Source organism: Leptopilina heterotoma, unplaced genomic scaffold (assembly GCF_015476425.1).
Source record: "Leptopilina heterotoma isolate Lh14 unplaced genomic scaffold, ASM1547642v1 Lhet_13, whole genome shotgun sequence".
NCBI lineage: Eukaryota > Metazoa > Arthropoda > Insecta > Hymenoptera > Figitidae > Leptopilina > Leptopilina heterotoma.
The window spans coordinates 188,707-208,647 of NW_025110848.1; the positions used below are offsets into that span (position 1 = coordinate 188,707).

The 19,941-nt window shown below is 24.1% G+C and overlaps 1 protein-coding gene across 4 annotated transcripts in view; it reads left to right on the plus strand.

Moving 5' to 3' along the window:
* Nucleotides 1-526: 526 nt before the first annotated feature.
* The window catches only part of LOC122512963 (poly(rC)-binding protein 3), a 78,445-nt gene continuing 59,030 nt past the window's right edge, over nucleotides 527-19,941 (plus strand). For 3 of the 4 annotated variants that reach the window (XM_043629161.1, XM_043629157.1, XM_043629160.1), the window contains exons 1-2: nucleotides 527-728; nucleotides 8,966-9,237. In XM_043629161.1, coding sequence (XP_043485096.1) covers nucleotides 9,154-9,237 — 84 coding nt within the window. In that variant the 5' untranslated portion in view covers nucleotides 527-728; nucleotides 8,966-9,153. Of the gene's footprint in view, nucleotides 729-973; nucleotides 1,108-8,965; nucleotides 9,238-19,941 lie in introns of those variants that run through there. The other variant, XM_043629159.1, reaches the window with a different exon arrangement.

Here is a 19,941-nt window from a genome sequence, read left to right on the forward strand (position 1 = left end):
AAAAATCGAATTTAACGATCACTTCGAGTTAAGGTTAATAATAATTAATTATGTAATTAATAAATAATTTTTTTTTAAATTTTGAATCTAAAATTATTCAGAACATAAAGTTAAAATTTGAAAATAAAAACATTTGTTAATAAACATTATTTAAGAAAAAAGAAATGCTGGTAAAAGTGTAAAAACTATGAAAAATTGAATTAAAAATAATTTTTACTAAGATTTCTTACAGTAAAAATTATTATTAATTATTATTTTCAGTTTCATATTAAAATGGTGTTGAAATAAAAAATAATTGTCAATAAATTCTAGTTATTTTATTATTATATATTATAATATTATATTTTTGTTAAAGAATAATTACGAAACGTTAAATCATGAATGAACACCAAAGAAAAGAATCGAAAAGATTGAATATCAAAGTATTGACGTATTTTCAAATTTTCCCGGCAGTGAAATGCGCGTACGCGCCCAGAATTCATTGCGCGCCTTGATAGGTGGCGCCACCGTTTGATGGCGTAGGAAATCATTGAGCAGGCAAGACGTCGCTGCAGAGAGTCGCGACTGGGAAAGGATAGAAATTTGTACTTGTTCGTGAAGTGATTTGAGTTTTTCGCTTGTGTCGTGTAGAGTGTAATGCTTTTCTCTACCTTTTCATCATTTTAAAAGTGAAGTGTTGATGCTACGATATCAGACAACAGTAGCCAATGATTAAGGAGTGCCTTTAGGTAATGTTTTTTTTAATAAAAATGGAAAAAAAATTTCATTCTTTTCTCGTGCTGCAATCGACCAACACTGGAAAGCCCGGTGTTGCCACCATAACTCCCGTTTCCACGCCGCCGGCATCGCATGTGTTGTGTGCATTGTGGTGATTTTCATTCTCCGAATTGAAATGCAATTTTCTTATTCGCAATTTTTCCCGTCGGTGTATTTTAGCAAACGGAACGCCCATTTTTTAAATTTTCCCAATTCATCCATTTTTCGTATATGGATTTCTCTCTCTATCACTCAGTGACGCTCGTGGCCAAAGACAAGTGACTAAACCGGAAATTTTGTAAGAAAAAAAAATAAAAGAAAGAATTCGACGCCATGCAAATTTAGTGACAGGTATTTTTTTTAGGTTAGAAAACGTTATGACAAGTAACAGTGATATCTGTTTCGTAGGAGTATTTCTTTCTATTGCCCCAGGTGAATTTGCTATTTTTTCCTGCAATCTCTTAATGCGTCTCGCTGGTCTTGCTAATAGTGACAATTTAACCAAATTCGTTTACATGGTTCTGAATATTCGTATTTTTTCTCTAATATAAAAAGTGTTTTCGAATTCAATTCAATTCGAAATAAATAAATTCCTCGTAGAGGAAAAATGTGTGATGTGTTTCTTTTTCGCTAAAATTGTTGAAAAGTGGTAATTGAAACTTTCACCATGGAGATTCGGACATAACTCGTTATCAAGTCGTGCGTAGCATAATTTGTTCTCTACGTAGGTACTACGCTAGTATTTGGCATCCGTTTTGTTATCTGACCCCGCAAAAGAGAGATATAAACAGCATTTAAGAGTTTAAAAATTATTCACAATGAAACTTTCTTCTTAATTACGAGAAATAAATTTTAACCTAGACAGTGTATTTTTAATTTTGACATCTTTTTTAATGAAAAAAAAAATCTAATCCACTTATTGAATTTTCTTTTCAAAACTAGTTTTCGTTCTCATTTGTTAATTTTCCCTTTGATTAGAAAGAGGCGAGAGCAAGCAATGGTTTTATTGAAAGCTTCCGGCAACAAATGAGCCTGATTTTTCTTTCATTTTGGCATAAAAATGTGCATTGTTTGCCGAAAGAAAGGAAGTTCTATTTTGGTAAGAGCGAAATTCTACATATTTGTGTTCCCCTTGCTAATTGTTCGGAGCTGCAATTTATTTCGGGATTATTCGTATGGAAAATATTCGGTAAAATTCGCTTAGTTTTATTTACTTATTATTATAATTAATAATTATTTATTTATTTATTTACAAGTATAAATGGAACAAATAATAATAATTATTATAGTTATAGGAAAGGAAATTATTATTTAGTGTCGGGACAAGTCGTTTATTTAATTATATTTTGAACACAATTATCGTTGTAGTTGTCATTAGTGTGAAGTTAAATAATTTTAATAATGTCGTGAATAAGTTCGTCATTCTTTTATTCCGGATGATTGTTTTTTTTTCTTAACACACACAGACATGTACACAAGTGAATGTACAATAGAACCAGATGTTTGTTGGGCTTTTGCACTTTTACAGAGCAGGTTGTCTCTCCCCCAGCTTTTGGAGCAAGAGCAAATGCATAGGATGGGAAACGTTCTTCGCTCGCAATTTCCAGACAGAATACTTCCACACGTACCATGTGTATTGTATCTTCATATAAGTACATATATACTCTTTTAGAGTACATTCTCTCTAGCTCTCTGTAACGGACCAACCGGCAATCTGTAGTTCCCTCTCACAGTGACGGATACGAAAGGGGGAACTCTTATTTGTTCACCACGTGTTCCCTTCTAGCTTCTTTTTGCTCCTCCTTCTCTTCGTCTTCTTTTTTTTTATAAAAAATAACCCATTTTTTTAGCAAACGCTATTTCCTCCACTCTGACAATATGTATACGCTTTTTGATCTTTCGTTCACATCTTTTTATTTGGAGACGAAATTTTTTCTCTCAAGTTTCATTCGATTAAAATTATTTTCTAGTTAATTGGTAATAGACAAATGGTTCTCCCAGGTCAGGGAAAAATTAGGGAATTTTATTAAAAGTATTGGAAAACATTAAATTTTTAGAATTCATAAGAAAATTCGGAATTTTGGTGTCTTTTTCTGCTCGCCTCATAAACTGTGAAATTCCCACGAATTCTAAATCGAAATCTATTTTTTCCATTTCTGACAATAATTTCTTTTTAAATAACTTAATTCTTGGAGAACTATCAAAATTATTACTTAGAAATTATTTAATGAATAATTTTACTTAAATATTTCAAAATTAATTGAATTTTAAAAGAGTTGCGTTTACAATTTTCATAAATAGATGAACTACAAACGGTTTTCATTTGAAATTTTATAAAATTTTATTATATAAAAATGTTAATAATTGAGATTCTCCCGAAATTAGTTACATTCTTTAACATAATATTTAATTAGTTATTAAAAGTAATGGATTTATAGTAGAATTTTAGTTAAAAATACTAAAAAAAATTGTATTTTGAAGAAGTTAGAAATTATTGGAGAAATTCAATTATTTTTAAAAGTAATAAAATTCTTCTCACAAATTGAATTATGTTCAAAAATTTAAAGAAGTTCTCGTCAAATTTTCAATTATCTTTATAAATAATAAAATTATTCTCCGAAATTCAATTATGTATTTTCAAAAATTTTTTCTCAATTCAATGAATTTCAATATTTACTATTTTAATAAAATTTTCCAAAATAATTCAATTATTTAAAAATGTTTTTATAAAATGCATGGCAGTAATTGAATTTTTTTTAAAAAATTTAATAACATTCTTCATTTATTTTTAAAAATAAAAAAAGTTTCTCAAGAATTCAATTATTTTTAATACAATTTTAATCAAATTCTTTTCAAGAATTCAATTATTTTCATAAGCAATAAAATTCTTCTAAGAAATTCAATTATTTTTAAAAATTATAATAAGATACGTTGCAAGAATTTAATTATTTGCATAAATAATAGAATTCTTCTCAGGAATTCAATCATTTTTAAAAATTATAGTAAAATACGTTGCAAGAATTCAATTATTTGCAGAAATAATAAAATTCTTCTGAAAAAATCAATTATTTTTAAAAATTTATTAAAATTCGTTGCAAAAATTCAATTATTACCATAAATAATAAAATTCTTCTCAGCAATTTAATCATTTTTAAAAATTATAGTAAAATACTTTCCAAGAATTCAATTATTTGCATAAATAATAAAATTCTTGTTGGGAATTAAATATTTTTAAAAATTATATTTAAATACGTTGCAAAAATTCAATTATTTGCATACCTAAATAATAACATTCTTCTGAGAAATTTAATTATTTTTAAAAATTATAATAAAATACGTTGCAAGAATTCAATTATTTGCATAAATAATAGAATTCTTCTCAAGAATTCAATCATTTTTAAAAATTGTAGTAAAATTACTTATAAATTTTTAATAACTTTCTTCGCAAGAATTTCATTATTTTCTTAAATAATAGAATTCTTTATACGATTTCAATTGTTTTTATAAATAAAATAATGATTTTATCACTTTCGCTCATCTTTAATTATTAAAAATTATGAAGAAAGCGATCACTTCGAGTCGAAGACTCGGAGTAATCGATATCTTCATGTATTTTATATTAATATTTTTATAAATTATTGAATTTCAAAAATCTTTTTAAATCAAAATTTAATTTTTGTCGCAACTCTAAATTACTAATTATTAGTAAATAAATAACTACGGAAATAGTGAAATTTCTTCTTGAATTAATTACTATAAACTGAAATTTAGAGAGATTATTATTTGTCGGAATTTTTCTTCCTAGACCATTATTAATGGGAATTTTTCTTCATAGACTTATTATTAGTGAGAATTTTTCTTCCTAGACCATTAATTGTGAGAATTTTGAAAATTTTCTTGAAGCAAAATATTGTCTTGGTTCGTTTACTATGAACAAGGTGCGATTTGCCCCAGTAATCGCTAAATATCAAGCAATGAAATTGGGCCATGATCTGCCTTCTACCGTGAAATAACTTTCTTGTTCAAGAAACGACCAGTTTTTCGAGAAAAAAAATCACGTTTATTTTCGATTATCAAATTTTCCTCTACTATTGAGAAAAGTGTTCTCCAAAATTCTTCCCTGCAGACTTTAGTAGATATTATATAATTTTTTTCGACTTTTGTACCAAATCAGGTTTCAAATTAGAAATTTTTAAAAATTTTGTGAGAAATCTGAGTAAAATAAATGACTTTTCGACTCTTTGGGCCATTAATTGACTAAAATGACTCTTTTGCACCTTGAAGTCGTTCCGAGACTTGTTCCCTTTTTAAATCGTTGGATTGCGTGTACAGATAACAATTGAAATTAACTTGTCCAAATGTTTGCTTTTGAATTTATCAATTTTAAACAGTAAATATATATTCTCAATTAGTAAATATTTTTACAAATAGTAAACATCCAAGTAGTAAATATTTTTCCAAATAAATATTTGTACTCAAAGGTATATACTTTTTCAAATTTCGACTCCAGTTCCCCACTTGTGGAAAACTTATTCGCAAAGCTGTAATTTAAAATTTCATCGTCGCATAGATTTTCGCTTATTCGCTTTTGCACTAAAATTTGAGATCTCGTCTCTAATTAGTGTTATATATAATTTGGAAAATTTACTGTCGAAACATTGACATCAAACAGTTTTATGCATTCAAAGAAGTGAGATAAATTATACTTTTCCTTTCATTCCAAACAGAGGGAGAGAGAGAAGTACACTTTATTTGCACATTGGAAAGAAAAATATCTCAAGGTTCGAATGCGAAACTATCCCGAGGAGTTTCTTAACTTTTGTGTGTATAAAATTGTGACGCCTGAGAATTTATCTCGAAGAAAATGTCTCGACGTTCGTAACAGGTTCAACTAATGATTCGCAGTGTGTACGGGATGTCGAGTTAAAGATTCTTTTACAATCCTTTCTAGTTTGCACTTGGTTGTATTCGATACCGTTAATTTTCTCTCGATATTCTTTTTGTTTTTTTTCCTTCTTCTTTTTCCTCTTCTAACCCCTTTCGTGTCGCTCATATAAAACGTCAACTGGCTTATCGTCTTTTTGAAATACGACGACACATCGAAAACTTGAAACTCTGTCCTAAAGAGAACGAATCCAACGATTTCAATTCTTTATGAAGTAGGGTAATAGCGAACTCGAAGAGTTATTACCGTTGCGGCACTTCCATTCAAGTCCAACTTCTCTCGGATAATATTCTTTAACGATTTTTTTTTCTTTACTTATTTCAAAAGTTGAAATTTTTATATTAAATATTTTGGGAGTTCTAGTCAAATTTTGAGATTGAAATTTGATTTGATTTTCGAATGAGATTAAATTTTAGTAATTCGTTATATTTTTGATCCCTTAATGTTAGCGTCGATGCTCAGCGTCGGAAAACATTTCGGGCCTCGCTCTCTAAATCTGAATTAGTAAAAATGTTTAGTAATTTGAATTAGCGATGGACTTTTTGCTTTTGAATTAGTAAAGTTTACTAAATAAATAGTAATTTCTACTAATTTATTAGTAAAATTTACTAATTCAAATTTAGAGAGCGGTCTCACGTGAATATTGATACTTTTTAACACTTTTTTCCACCTCTTAGAACTATTTAGCTACTATTTTATAAATACTATATTATTAAGAAATTAAATTTCATTAATTGTAAAATTATTATTTTATAATATAAGAATATTGTTACTGCAACTTCTTCATTATTAGTTTCATTATTTCAATTCAATTGTTTTCTACAATTTTTATCTAAAATTCTTCTTTAAAATATTTTAAACAATTTTTGACAATGTTCTTTGAGAATTTTCAAATCCATTTGTTTACAATTGAATTTTAAAAAATTTAATTGATTATTTGTCAATTCTTCAATTTATTGTTTATTAGAAAATAAAAACTTGAAATAATTTCAAAGAAAATTAAATTGAACTTTAAAACAAATTAATTCTACAGAATTGTTAGTTAAAAGTATGAAAAATTTATATTTTTAAAGATTTTAATTTGATCCCTTTTCAAAATTTAATTAAATCTAAAGATTCACACTATTATGCTGTTAATATTCAAATATTACCTAAAATTTTAACTGAAATAAATTTTTAAATCAATTTTTCTTAGAAAATTCAACGAGAATTCAATTATTTAAATACAAATAAAATGCGAACAAATAATTTATTGAATAATTGAATGTTTCTTAAAATTCAATACTCATAAAGAATTTTATCGATAAATTTTTAAATAATTCAATTCTTTCGATGAATTTTAATAACATTTTTAAGAATAATTACATTTTTCGTGGAATTCGATTAAAATTGTGTTAAAAATAATAATTGAAATTCTGCGATGAGTTTCAATATTTATATGAAAATAATTGAAAGCCTAAAAAGAATGTTATTTTTTATTATAATAATTGAATTCCTGCAGCAAATTTTAGCAAAATTTTTAAACATAATTCAATTCCTCAGGAGAATTTTATTATTTATGAAAAAATAAGTGATAATTTGTGTACAGAATTTTATTAAATTATTTTTAAAATATTTGAATTTTTGGGGAAAAATTTTATTATTTATGCAAAGAATTGAATTCTTGTAATGTATTTTATTAAAATTTTTAAAAATAACTAAATTTCTCAGAAAATTTTATTATTTTTGCTAATTATTAAATTCGTGCAACGTATTTTATTATAATTTTTAAAAATAATTGAATTCCTGAGGAGAAGTCCATTATTTATGCAAATAATTAAATTTTTGCAACGTATTTTATTATAATTTTCAAAAATAATTGAACTCCTCAGGAGAATTCTATTATTTATGCATATAATTAAATTTTTGCAACATATTTTATTATAATTTTTAAAAATAATTGAATTTTTGAGAAGAATTTTATTATTTATGAAAATAAGTGAATTCTTGCGAAAAATTTTATTAAAATTGTTTTGAAATTGAAAATAATTGAATTTTTGAGAAAAATTTTATAATTTATGAAAATAAAAGAATTCTTGCAAAGAATTTCATTAATTTTTTTTTTAAACAATTGAATTACTTCGTATAATTAAAAAAAAAATTTAATAATTTAATTCTTTTTGGAATTTATATTAAAATAGTTGATATTTTATTAAAATTTTCGAAAAGAATTGATTTTAAATAAGAATTTTAATATTTATGTTAATAATTGCATTCTTGTAACGAATTTTACTAAAATTTTAAAAAATAATTTAATTCCTCAGAAGAATTTTACTATTTATTAAAGTAATTGAATTCTTGCAAAGAATTTTTAAAAATAATTAAAATCCTGAGAAGAATTTTATAAATATATATATTTTTAAATAATTAAAATCTTTTAGAAAATTTTATTAAAATAGTAGATAATTGAAAATCTTTGAGTTGAATAAAATTTTGGAAAAAAATGAAATTTTGACAAGAATTTTATTAAAATTTTGGAAAAGAATTGAATTTCAGAGAAGAATTTTATTATTTATAGAGATAATTGAAGTATTGGCGAGAATTTAAAAAAAAATTTTGATTTTAAAACTTCTAATAAACTGCATTCAAAATTGAAATTTTATAAAACTGTAAATCGAAACCTTTTGGAGTTAATTTATTTATGAGAATTTTAAACCTAACTCTTAAAATTTAATGAATTTTGAAATATTTAAGTAAAATTATTCATTAAATAATCGATAAATAATAATTTTATGATAGTTTTTCAAGAATGAAGTTATTTAAAAAGAAATTATTGTCAGAAATGAAAATATTTATGAGGCCAGCAAAAAAGACACCAAAATTAAAAACTTTTTTATGAATTTTAAAAATTTAATTTTTTCCAGTATTTTTAATAAAAATCCCTGACTTTTTTCTGCACTGAAAAGAAATTTATTTGATTCAAATAACCGATTAATTGACTATTATCAATTAAATATTTTTTTGAATAAAATAATATTTATTTGAGTCAATTAAATGGTATTTGAACCAATAATTTCAGTATTTGAATCAAATATGAACTAAACCATTTAATTGACTTAAATAAATATTATTTGATTCAAGTAAATATTTAATTAATAATAGTCAATTAATCGGTTATTTGAATCAAATACATTTTTTTAAATGTGATCTGTGGCAATCCTGATTATTAATGTTTAATTTAATTTATAAAATTATTAACGTCCATTTTTTCCTCTTTTTTTGCAGTGCAAAGACTGAAACTACCTGGAAGCGCTTAAGGAGCACCTCCCCGAAAAATCCTTCCGGTCAAAATCACACGCCTAACCTCTCCCTTATCCTCCTTATCCTCCTCCGAATCCTCACCTCCCACAGAATCCACGAAATTCTCATCATCCCACTGTGAACGTGTCCGCGACCTCGACATAAAAGCAATCATGGACGGCATGGATAACAACAAGCCGGTGTTGAACGATGACCCATCGGTCACGTTAACCATTCGCCTGATTATGCAGGGCAAGGTAAGCTAATTTCATTCTCTTTTTTTTCATCTCTAAACATTTTTCTTTCTCATGCAAATAATAAAAGTGTGCGCGTGTGTGTATATAAAATAGTAATATACACATACACACAAAGGCAAATCCATTACGGGTCACCCTCGTCTTTGACTCTTTTTGATGGAAGTGAAGCGTTATACACACGCCTTTCCATGTGAATAAGTGTAATAGTGTCACATTCATTTTCCACGAGGTTGCTAATTGACGCACACAGCCTGTTGCAGATCACTAAATGGGAACAGAGAGAAGGAGAGAGAAAGAGACCTGTTTCAAATGTGACTGCAATCTTTATATATTATATGCTACATAGTAAAATTATTTGAAAAGTCTCTTTTTTTTCGCTTCTTTTTTTCTGCTTCAACACATTCCAAACAGCACGTGATATTTTAGTCACGTTCTTGGAATATTGCACTTATGTTTTTAAATGTATTTTCAAAAAAGTAATTTGGCTGCATTTTTGATTATTTGGCGAAGAACTTTTCTATATTTTGTTTTGGAAAGTTAATTGGGTCGAAAGATATATATTTAAAACATTTCATCGAATCGTGAATTTTGGAAAAGTCTTAACTCCAAAAATCGTGAAGGTCATTTCCAGTGTATCTAATTTTATGTGTGAAAATAAGTCTCGATTTTTAGATTTAAGTCTTTTCAAATTCACAATTCAATTGTTTTAAACAATTAAAATTAAAATTTTCTTTTAATGTGGCCTAAATACGGTTGTTTTGATTCTAATTTTAATTGTTTTAAACAAGTTATTTGTTGTTGTTGAATTTCCTGTTACATTTAAACAAAAATTACAATTTTCTGACAATAAGATACAATTAAGGTAACATGACCTTAAGAAACGTTTATTCTGAATGAGAGAAAATACTAATTCTTTATTCGAATAACACTTTTAATTATTTAAAATGTTCTTCACCTTTCCATCAAAACAAGTTTAATTATTATTATTATTTTTTATTCTTAATTTGCAAAAATTATTGCATTGAACAAACGTTTGTTTTCATTATTCGTTCTCCCGTTTGAATTAGTATAAAAATGTTTATTAAATTGAATTTGTGACTGAAATTTTCCATTTAGTTTTTAAACATAATTGAAAATAAATAAAAAAACATTTTTTTCATTAACGTTTAAATGTTTAAAACTTAGGGAAATTATTTTTGCGACAAATTGAGTTAAAATTTACGTTAAAATTTTGTAATAAAATGCAAGAATTCAATTATTTTCATAAATAATAAAATTCTTCTAAGGAATTCAATTCTTTTTTTAAATTTTAATAAAATTAATTACAAGAATTGAATTCTTTGCATAAATAGTAAAATTCTTCTCAGAAATTAAATTATTTTTAAAATTACTTCGCAAAATTCTTGGCAAAATTTCAATTATTTTCAAAAAATTTTCCTCAATTTAATGATTTTAAAATCATATAATTTCATATAATTTTCCAAAAGAATTCGATTAGATTTATAAATTTCTTCGCAATAATTCAATTACTTAAACAAATTTTAATAACATTCTTCGCAAAATTTCACTTATTTTCATAAATAATAAAATTCTTTTCAAAAATCTTTGTAAAATTCGTTGCAAGAATTTACTTATTTTCATAAATAATTAAATTTTTCTAAGAAATTCAATTATTTTTGAAAATTTTTAATAAAATTTGTTGCAAGAATTCAATTATTAACATAAATAATAAAATTCTTCACAAAAATTCAATTATTTGCATACATATTAAAATTCTTCTTATAAATTCAATTATTATTAATGTAATTTTAAATGAAATTCTTAAAGAATGCAATTATTCTTAAAAAGTTTTTCTAAATTCTTTAAAAGAATTCAATTATTTTAATAAATAATAAATTTCTTCTCAAGAATTCTATTATTTTTATTAATAATCAAAAATCTTTTTCGAAATTCAATTATTCTCACGAATAGTAATAAGATTCTTGGAAAAATTTCAATTATCTTCAAACATTTTCCTCAATTTTATGATTTTCATAAATATAATAAAATTCTTGTAAGAAATTCAATTATTTTTTTAAATTTTAATAAAATAAATTACAGGAATTGAATTCTTGCTTAAATAAATAAATAAATTGCTGAGAATAATTTTAATTCTTCTCAGCAATTCAATTATTTTTAAAATTACTTCCCAAAATTCTTGGCAAAATTTCAATTATTTTCAAAAACTTTTCTTAATTCAATTATTTTCAATATCTATACTATTTTAATAAAATTTTCTAAAAGAATTCAATTATTTTAATAAATAATGAATTTCTTTTCAGGAATTTAATTATCATTATTATTAATAAAAACCTTCTCTGAAATTCAATTATTTTCAAGAATTGTAATAAGATTCTTGGTAAAATTTCAATTATCTTCAAACATTTTCCTCAATTCCATTTTTTTTGTAAATAATAAAATTCTTTTAAGAAATTCAATTATTTTTTAAATTTTAATAAAATTAATTACAAGAATTGAATTCTTTGCATAAATAGTAAAATTCTTCTTAGAAATTCAATTATTTTTTAAATTTTTAATAAAATTAACTACAAGAATTCAATTCTTTGCATAAATTAATAATAAAATTCTTCTCAGCAATTCAATGATTTTTAAAAATTGTCCTCAATTAAATGATTTTCAAATCTACTATTTTAATCAAATAAAATTTTAATATTAAATTTTACTATTTTTAAGGGAAATTTTTCCAAGTCCCAAGTTAATGCTACTAATTTTTTTCTGAAAAAATGAATGAGAAAAAATAAAATTCTAATTTATTTATTTTTAGTTTTTAAAACTGTTTGAACATAAATTGAAAAAAATTTGTTTATTAATGTTTGAAAGTTGAAAAGTTTACGAAAATTATTTCTGCGATAGATTGAGTTAAATTTTCATAAAAATTAATAATAAAAAATGCACTTTGGCCTTAGTAAAATTTACTCGCAGCAAACAGTAAAAGTTGTAAAGCAAGAACACGCAAATATTTGGCAATTTATCTCTTTCTTTGTAAATAGTAAAAGTCACTCTATAATTTCCTCCCAGCGTAAGATTTAGAGAGAGAGAGGTGTTTCGAAAAGCCTCTGGGAAAAAAATAACGAATAGAAATTGTCACTATTTGTACACGTGACAGTTTGTCATTTACACTGAAAAATTACAAATAAGTAAACATTTTCCATTAAATCCGTTATTTATAGGGAAAGTCCGTACTATAGAATTTTTATAGCAAAAATACTCAAATGCTGACCAGGAGAAAAAGCAAAAAAAAAAAAAAAAAAAAAACTGTCGATAAAATAACACGTCAAAACACTTTATCGTTTCCTATTCAAATACAAAATTGAATCCTCTTTCTCGGGATGAAATGCGCTTTTCCCTTTGTATAAGGGATTTTTTGAAAAGTCAGAGTTTCGTTCGCTTTCTTGTCGATACACTACATTTGAAACGGGTGTATTGTAAAAGGGCCGTCTTGGATTGACGGCGGCATCGAAAAGTACGAAATAAACTCGATGATTCAGAAGTACGCTCCTCTTGGCACGCATCCGTACCAAAGGATTTATTATTGACTCGGGTCATGAATACGCGACGTTCCACGTATGTGTGTGTATAAATAAATGAGTGTTTGTGTCATGCGTATATAAGTGTGTTGAGAAAAAGCTGACCGCAAATAGCTTCCGGGTATCAACGTTCCTTGCGAAGAATTAAATGCAATTTTATATCTTTTACTACTTTTGCGGGAGAGTATCGTGAATTTAATTAAGATTAGAACGGATTATTTCGACTAACCAGAAAGGAGCTTTTTTCGCACGTTCACCATATATATCATTCGAAATGTTTATTTCAATTTTTTTCCCACGGTCTTTTCATTTATTTGAGTACATTTTTTTGGGGAAAACTTTTTTTATTTTTTAAATTTATTAATTATTTTTTAATTTTGAATAATGTTTCCAAAGTTACGAAGTTAAAATTACGAGCGACAATATTTTTAATACATCTGTTAATTTGTATTTTTTTATTTATTTATTTCGCAATTAATAAACATTTTTAAAAAATCAGTTTTTTATATTAGGGGGAAAGTTTTTAAAAAAATTTAGTATAGCAGCATCAAATTTTAAACATCTCATAATTTATTAGAATTTTATAGAAGCAACGTTAGAGATTTTAAAAGAAACGAATTTTCAAAGAATTTTAATTCAATTCTTTAAAAATACTTGAATTTTAAAAATCAAATTAATTGAAATTGATTTGAAAATAATTGAATTTGTTAAAGAATTTCATTAGAGATTTTAAAGGAATCGAATTTTCATAAAGATTTAATTTTAATTATTACCTAAACTGATTGGAATTTTGTAAAATTAAATTAAGAATAATTGACTTTGTTGAAGAATTTCATTAGATATTTAAAAAAAATCGAATTTTTAAAGCATTTGAATTCCATTCTTTAAAAATACTTGAATTTTTAAATAAATGTTATTAAAAAATAATTAAATTAATTGAAAATTTGTGAAATTGACTTGAAAATAATTGAATTTATTAAAGAATTTCATTAGAGACATTAAAAGAATCGAATTTTCAAAAAGTTTTCAATTTTATTTATCAAATTAATTGAAATTGATTTGAAAATAATTGAATTTGTTAAAGAATTTCATTACAGATTTTATAGGAATCAAATTTTCAAAAAGTTTTTAATTTTATTTATCAAATTAATTGAAATTTTGTGAAATTGACTTGAGAATAATTGAATTTATTAAAAAATTTCATTAGAGATTTTAAAGGAATCAAATTTTCATAAAAATTTAATTTTAATTATCAATTTGATTGAAATTTTGTAAAATTGAATTAAAAATAATTGAATTTGTTGAAGAATTTCATTAGCCATTTAAAAAAAATCTAATTTTTAAAGAATTGGAATTCCATTCTTTAAAAATACTTGAATTTTTAAATAAATGTTATTAAAAAATATTCAAATTAATTGAAAATTTGTGAAATTGAATTGAAAATAATTGGATTTGTTGAAGAATTTCATTAGAGATTTTAAAAGAATCGAATTTTCATAAAGATTTAATTTTAATTATTAAACTGATTGGAATTTTGTAAAATTAAATTAAGAATAATTGACTTTGTTGAAGAATTTCATTAGACATTTAAAAAAAATCGAATTTTTAAAACATTTGAATTCCATTCTATAAAAATACTTGAATTTTTAAAAAAATGTTATTAAAAAATAATTAAATTAATTGAAAATTTGTGAAATTGACTTGAAAATAATTAAATTTATTAAAGAATTTCATTAGAGACTTTAAAAGAATCGAATTTTCAAAAAGTTTTCAATTTTATTTATCAAATTAATTAAAATTGATTTGAAAATAATTGAATTTGTTAAAGAATTTCATTACAGATTTTATAGGAATCAAATTTTCAAAAAGTTTTTAATTTTATTTATCAAATTAATTGAAATTTTGTGAAATTGACTTGAAAATAATTGAATTTATTAAAAAATTTCATTAGAGATTTTAAAGGAATCGAATTTTCATAAAAATTTAATTTTAATTATCAAATTGATTGAAATTTTGTAAAATTGAATTAAAAATAATTGAATTTGTTGAAGAATTTCATTAGCCATTTAAAAAAAATCGAATTTTTAAAGAATTTGAATTCCATTCTTTAAAAATACTTGAATTTTTAAATAAATGTTATTAAAAAATATTCAAATTAATTGAAAATTTGTGAAATTTTAAAGGATTTGATTCAACTCTTTAAAGATACTTGAATTTTTAAAAAATTTGATTAAAAAAATTATCAAATTAATTGGAATTTTGTGAAATTGAATTGAAAATAAATGAATTTATTGAAGAATTTCGTTAAAGATTTTAAAAAAATCGAATTTTTAAAAAATTTTAATTTTGATTATCAAATTAATTGAAATTTTGCAAAATTGAATTCAAAATAATTGAATTTGTTAAAGAATTTCATTAGATTAAAAAAAATTGATTTTTTATAAAATTTAAATTAAATTCTTTAAAGATACTTGAATTTATAATTATATTTTATTAAAAAATTACCAAATTAATTGAAATTTTAAGAAATTGATTTGAAAATAATTAAATATGTTAAAGAATTTCATTAGAAATTTAAAAAAAATCAATTTTTCAAATAATTTTAATTTCTTTAATTAATTCTTAATCAATTCTTTGAGAACATTTGCATTTTTAACAGAATTTTATTAATGAATTATCAAATTAATTGAAATTTTGTGAAATTAATTAAACGTTTTAAAGAATTCTATTCAAGATTTTAAAAAAATCAAATTTTCATAGAATTTTAGTTTAATAATTGAACGAGTTACAATTGAAATTTGTATTAATTACTTAATTTTTAAAAGATTTAAATTAAAAATTTTGATAAAATGTTGAAGTTTCGAAAAATTTTATTTAAAATTCTTTAAAATTAGGTTTTTAAAGTATTTCAATTTCATTTTCTAAAGATTATTTACTTTTCATAAACAAGTAATTAAATATTTTTTAAAGTATTTGAAATTTTCAAGAATTCGTTAAAAATAATTTAGTTTTTTAATAATTTTACTGAAATTTTGGTAAATAAATGGAGAAAATTTTGCGGCAACCTTGGTAATTATTTTTTTCTAGTAATTATAAATTATAAATTGCAATTTTCGAAGCAATTGAAATTTTTTAAATAATTCAAATTTTCAAGAATTCTGTTAATAAATAATTCAATTTTTTAATAATTTTGCTGAAATTTATTTTCAAATTTGTATTTTACTATGAAAAAATTATTTTGTAAATTAGAAAAAATAAATTTTTCAAATTCGAAAATATTTCAACATGAAAAAAATTGCGTTTATTTGCACGTTCAAAACTTAAAAGGAAAATTTTATTTGTATTTTTTATATATTTATATTTTTTTAATATGTTTATAATTTTTATATATTTCAAACACATTTTTTTGGTTCGATTATTAACCGTATTCTAGAAAAATGGTACGAAATACGAATCTATATAGTCATAAAAGTAAATTGAACGTATACTGACGAATTTTACAATCTTAGTTCGTCAAATACGATTCACAATCAGTATAGTTTTTTACGTAAATACGATTGAATCATAAAAAAAAGGAAAGGAAGAGTAAATGTCCAAAGATAAGAAGTTTCATTTTTGCGATTTTATGTAAATCAAAGTTCCATCAGCTTTATTGTTTTCGAAATTGAAAAAGTTTACATTCCAGAGTCGTTAAATTTTTTCATTTTATAGCTTTATTTTAGTACGAAAATTAAAATGTTTGTCTTGATTGGTTTCAATTTAAAACAAAAAAAAAAGAATTATCCGGTTATACGCAGTGATTTATTGATTTATTTTATACATTTACTTTAAATTGCGTAACAATTTTTGTTCAGTAGATTATAAAAAAAAAATCTCAGTTTTTGATTGAAAAGTTAATACTATTCTTTTGTTTTTTTTTTTTTTTGAACAATATATTTTAACCAATTTTGTTAATATTTATTTTCTTCTCTTTGCACACTGAAAAAAAAAAAGTATTGAACCAAGAAAATTTTTCTTGGTTGAAGTAAATCGTGGGATTGAATACGGCCAAGACTATTAAAGTATTGATTCAAGAAAACGATTTTCTTGACATAGGATATTTGGGAGAAGAACATATATTCTTGATCCAAGAAAATATGGAATTCGACCAAGAAGTTAGTCTTCTTATACGAAATATAAAATGTATTAAATGAATAAAATATTTTCTTGTTCTAAGAATATATATAGATGATTGAATTATTTTATTCGATTCATTCAATGTTTTGTAACGTTCGTTCAAGTAATTCAAGATTAAATGAAGAAAACATTTATTTTGTGAGAAGAACAGATATTCTTGATCCAAGAAAATATGGAATTCTACCAAGAAATTAAGTAGCATGTAAGAAATGCAGAATATATTAATTCAAAATAATTTATGTATCAAATCAAGAAAGTATGTTCTCTGTCCGAGAAAATATTTTCTTGATTTGAGAAAATTTATAGTTTTCAATCAAAAAAATACTTTCTCAATACAAGTAAATTATTTACTTAAATTACCCCCCCCCCCTTACCTCCATCCCATCTTTTCTAATACTTAGGTCAAACATTTTTATTATTTAATTAATTAACATTTATATTTTTTATTTAAATAATTAAATAATTATTATTTTACATATATATTTACATTTAATTAATACTTAACACAAATACAACAAATATACCTTGAAAGAAAATTTTCCACGGTCGGAGGAATTGAACTCGGGTTGCACGCACCAGAAGCCGTCACGCTACCACTATGCCATCCTAGCCTCAATGGACAGTTTTCAAAAACTGATATTTAAGTTGCATATACATTTGAAGAAAAATATTTTCTTGGATCAAGAACACCGGCATTGTGTTAAGTAAAAAAAAGTTTCAAAGCAAATAAATAAAATGATTCGATTCAAGAAACATGAATTCTCCAGACAATACTTTATTATTTCGCTTAAGAACATATATTCTAGATTCAATACTTTTTGGTACTTCGGAAAAGTAAAATATTTGGTTGAAATAATTACATATTTAGTTCCGCCAAATACTACATTCTTAATTCAAGAATTCTGTTCAATGCTAATAATTACTTGACACAAGAAAATGAATTTCTTTCTTCAAATAAATATGGGATTAATAGAATATAATTTTTAATCGACTTGAAACAAATATTTACTTATATTAAGATCTTACACTTAATTGAATTGAATAAATAAAATATTTCATTCCAGAAAATATAACATTCTCGCAAGAAATTAATGATTTTGAAACATGAGAATATAGAAATGCTTCAAGTAAAAGAAATGCTTAGATTAATTAATATTTCTTTGAAACAAAATAATTTTTAATTGAGTTGAAACAATTATTAACTTGTATTAATCTTCCCATTTTCTTGGCTCAAGACTATGGGTGTTGGATGAAATAAATAGTTGCTTTAAAGGAAATAAAAAAATTATTTGACTCAAGATACCAAATGACTCAAGGTAAATTACTTGACGTGAGAACATGATATTCTTGATTCAATACTTTTTCGAGACTTGGCGCATGTAAAACAGTTCGTTTGAAACAGTAAGATATTTACTTATGTCAAACCCATATTTTCTTATTCCAATAACTTTGATCAATGCTCAAAATTACTTGACACAAGAAAATAAATTTCTTCCAATAAGAAAATATGGGTTTGTTTCAAGTAAATCAGGTCAAGAAAATGCATTTACTTGATTCAATGAACTTTTTTTTTCAGTGCAGCAAATTTACTGTTATATAAAGTTTTACGTAACAATAATAATGATTTAATTTTGAAAAATATATTTTAAATTCTTGTGAATTATTTTTCTTGAATTTCTTTTTAACACTTTTATTTTTATTATTTTATTAAAACATTTAACTAATAAAATTTAATCAACTGAAGAAGGGAATTTTTCCGTATTGTAATTTTTCTAAGGATATCGAATTGAGACAAAAAAGGAATCAAAAATGTTGCGTCGCAACATTTTTGATTCCTTTTTTGTCTCAATTTGATATCCTCAGAAAAACGGTGTATTTTAAATCTTAATTTTTTTGCTGCGCTCTTTAAGTGGTTGTCAAAGTTGAAACCTGAAACTGTATGTAAAAATCGCATCTACTTTTTGACATCCCCTTAAAGGCGAAACGAGACTTATTAAAAAAAAAAAAACCATCAAAACAATTTTTTGCAATTTAGAATTTTTCCAATTAATTCCTTATTTTTTCACACAGTAGAATTAATGGAAAAAAATGTAGCTATGAAAAAGAAAAGATTCGACTTTGAAAACCTAATGGCGCTAAATTCAGGTCGTACAGGATAATGGAAATCTTGGATTGTAATCAAAGATTCATTTCCTTGTCGTGGACGGAAATTTGAAGCGAAATCAATGTCACGAACAAAATGTTGAAGGAAACACGTGACATCCGACACGTCCCTGCGTTTGTGTGTGTCTATATAAATGCACTACATGAGTATCCGTGCTAAAGTATGACACAGAGATTATTGCACGTTTGTGCACATCTCAATGATACTCTTGCGTCTGCATAGGCCCCTCTCCACCTCGTTTTATCACCCTTTTATTCACCGTCTCTCGCACCCTTATATACACCTACCCCCCACAACGTGCGACTGTCACTGACGGTTAGAGGGTTTCCCACTTCCTTCATTTTCTTTTTCACCCCTTTTTTTCGAACATCTCGACTACTGTGTCTCTCTTTTGGCCCCTATTCTTCTTCTTCTTCTTCTTTCTTATTCATTTCTCCCTCCCGCGAAAAGTTATCTATCGTGCGAAGTGCTTCCATGTCAAATCTCATTATAGTCATGTTTTTACGCTCTAACAACAACGATGGGGCTTCGTTGATCTCTACTTACTTCTTTCGTTCCATAGTTGTATTTTTCTCTTTATTTTATTTTTTTTCTTCTTTTACTCATTTTACTTTTCTTTTTTTCTCGTTTTATTTATTTTATTCTCCTTTTTTCTTTTTACTTTTCTTCTTTTTCCCTTTTCCTTCTTTTTTCCTTTTCTTCCTTTTTCCTATTCTTATTTTTCTTTTTCTTTCTTTTTCTTATTCTTATTTTTCTTTTTCTTCCTTTTTCCTATTC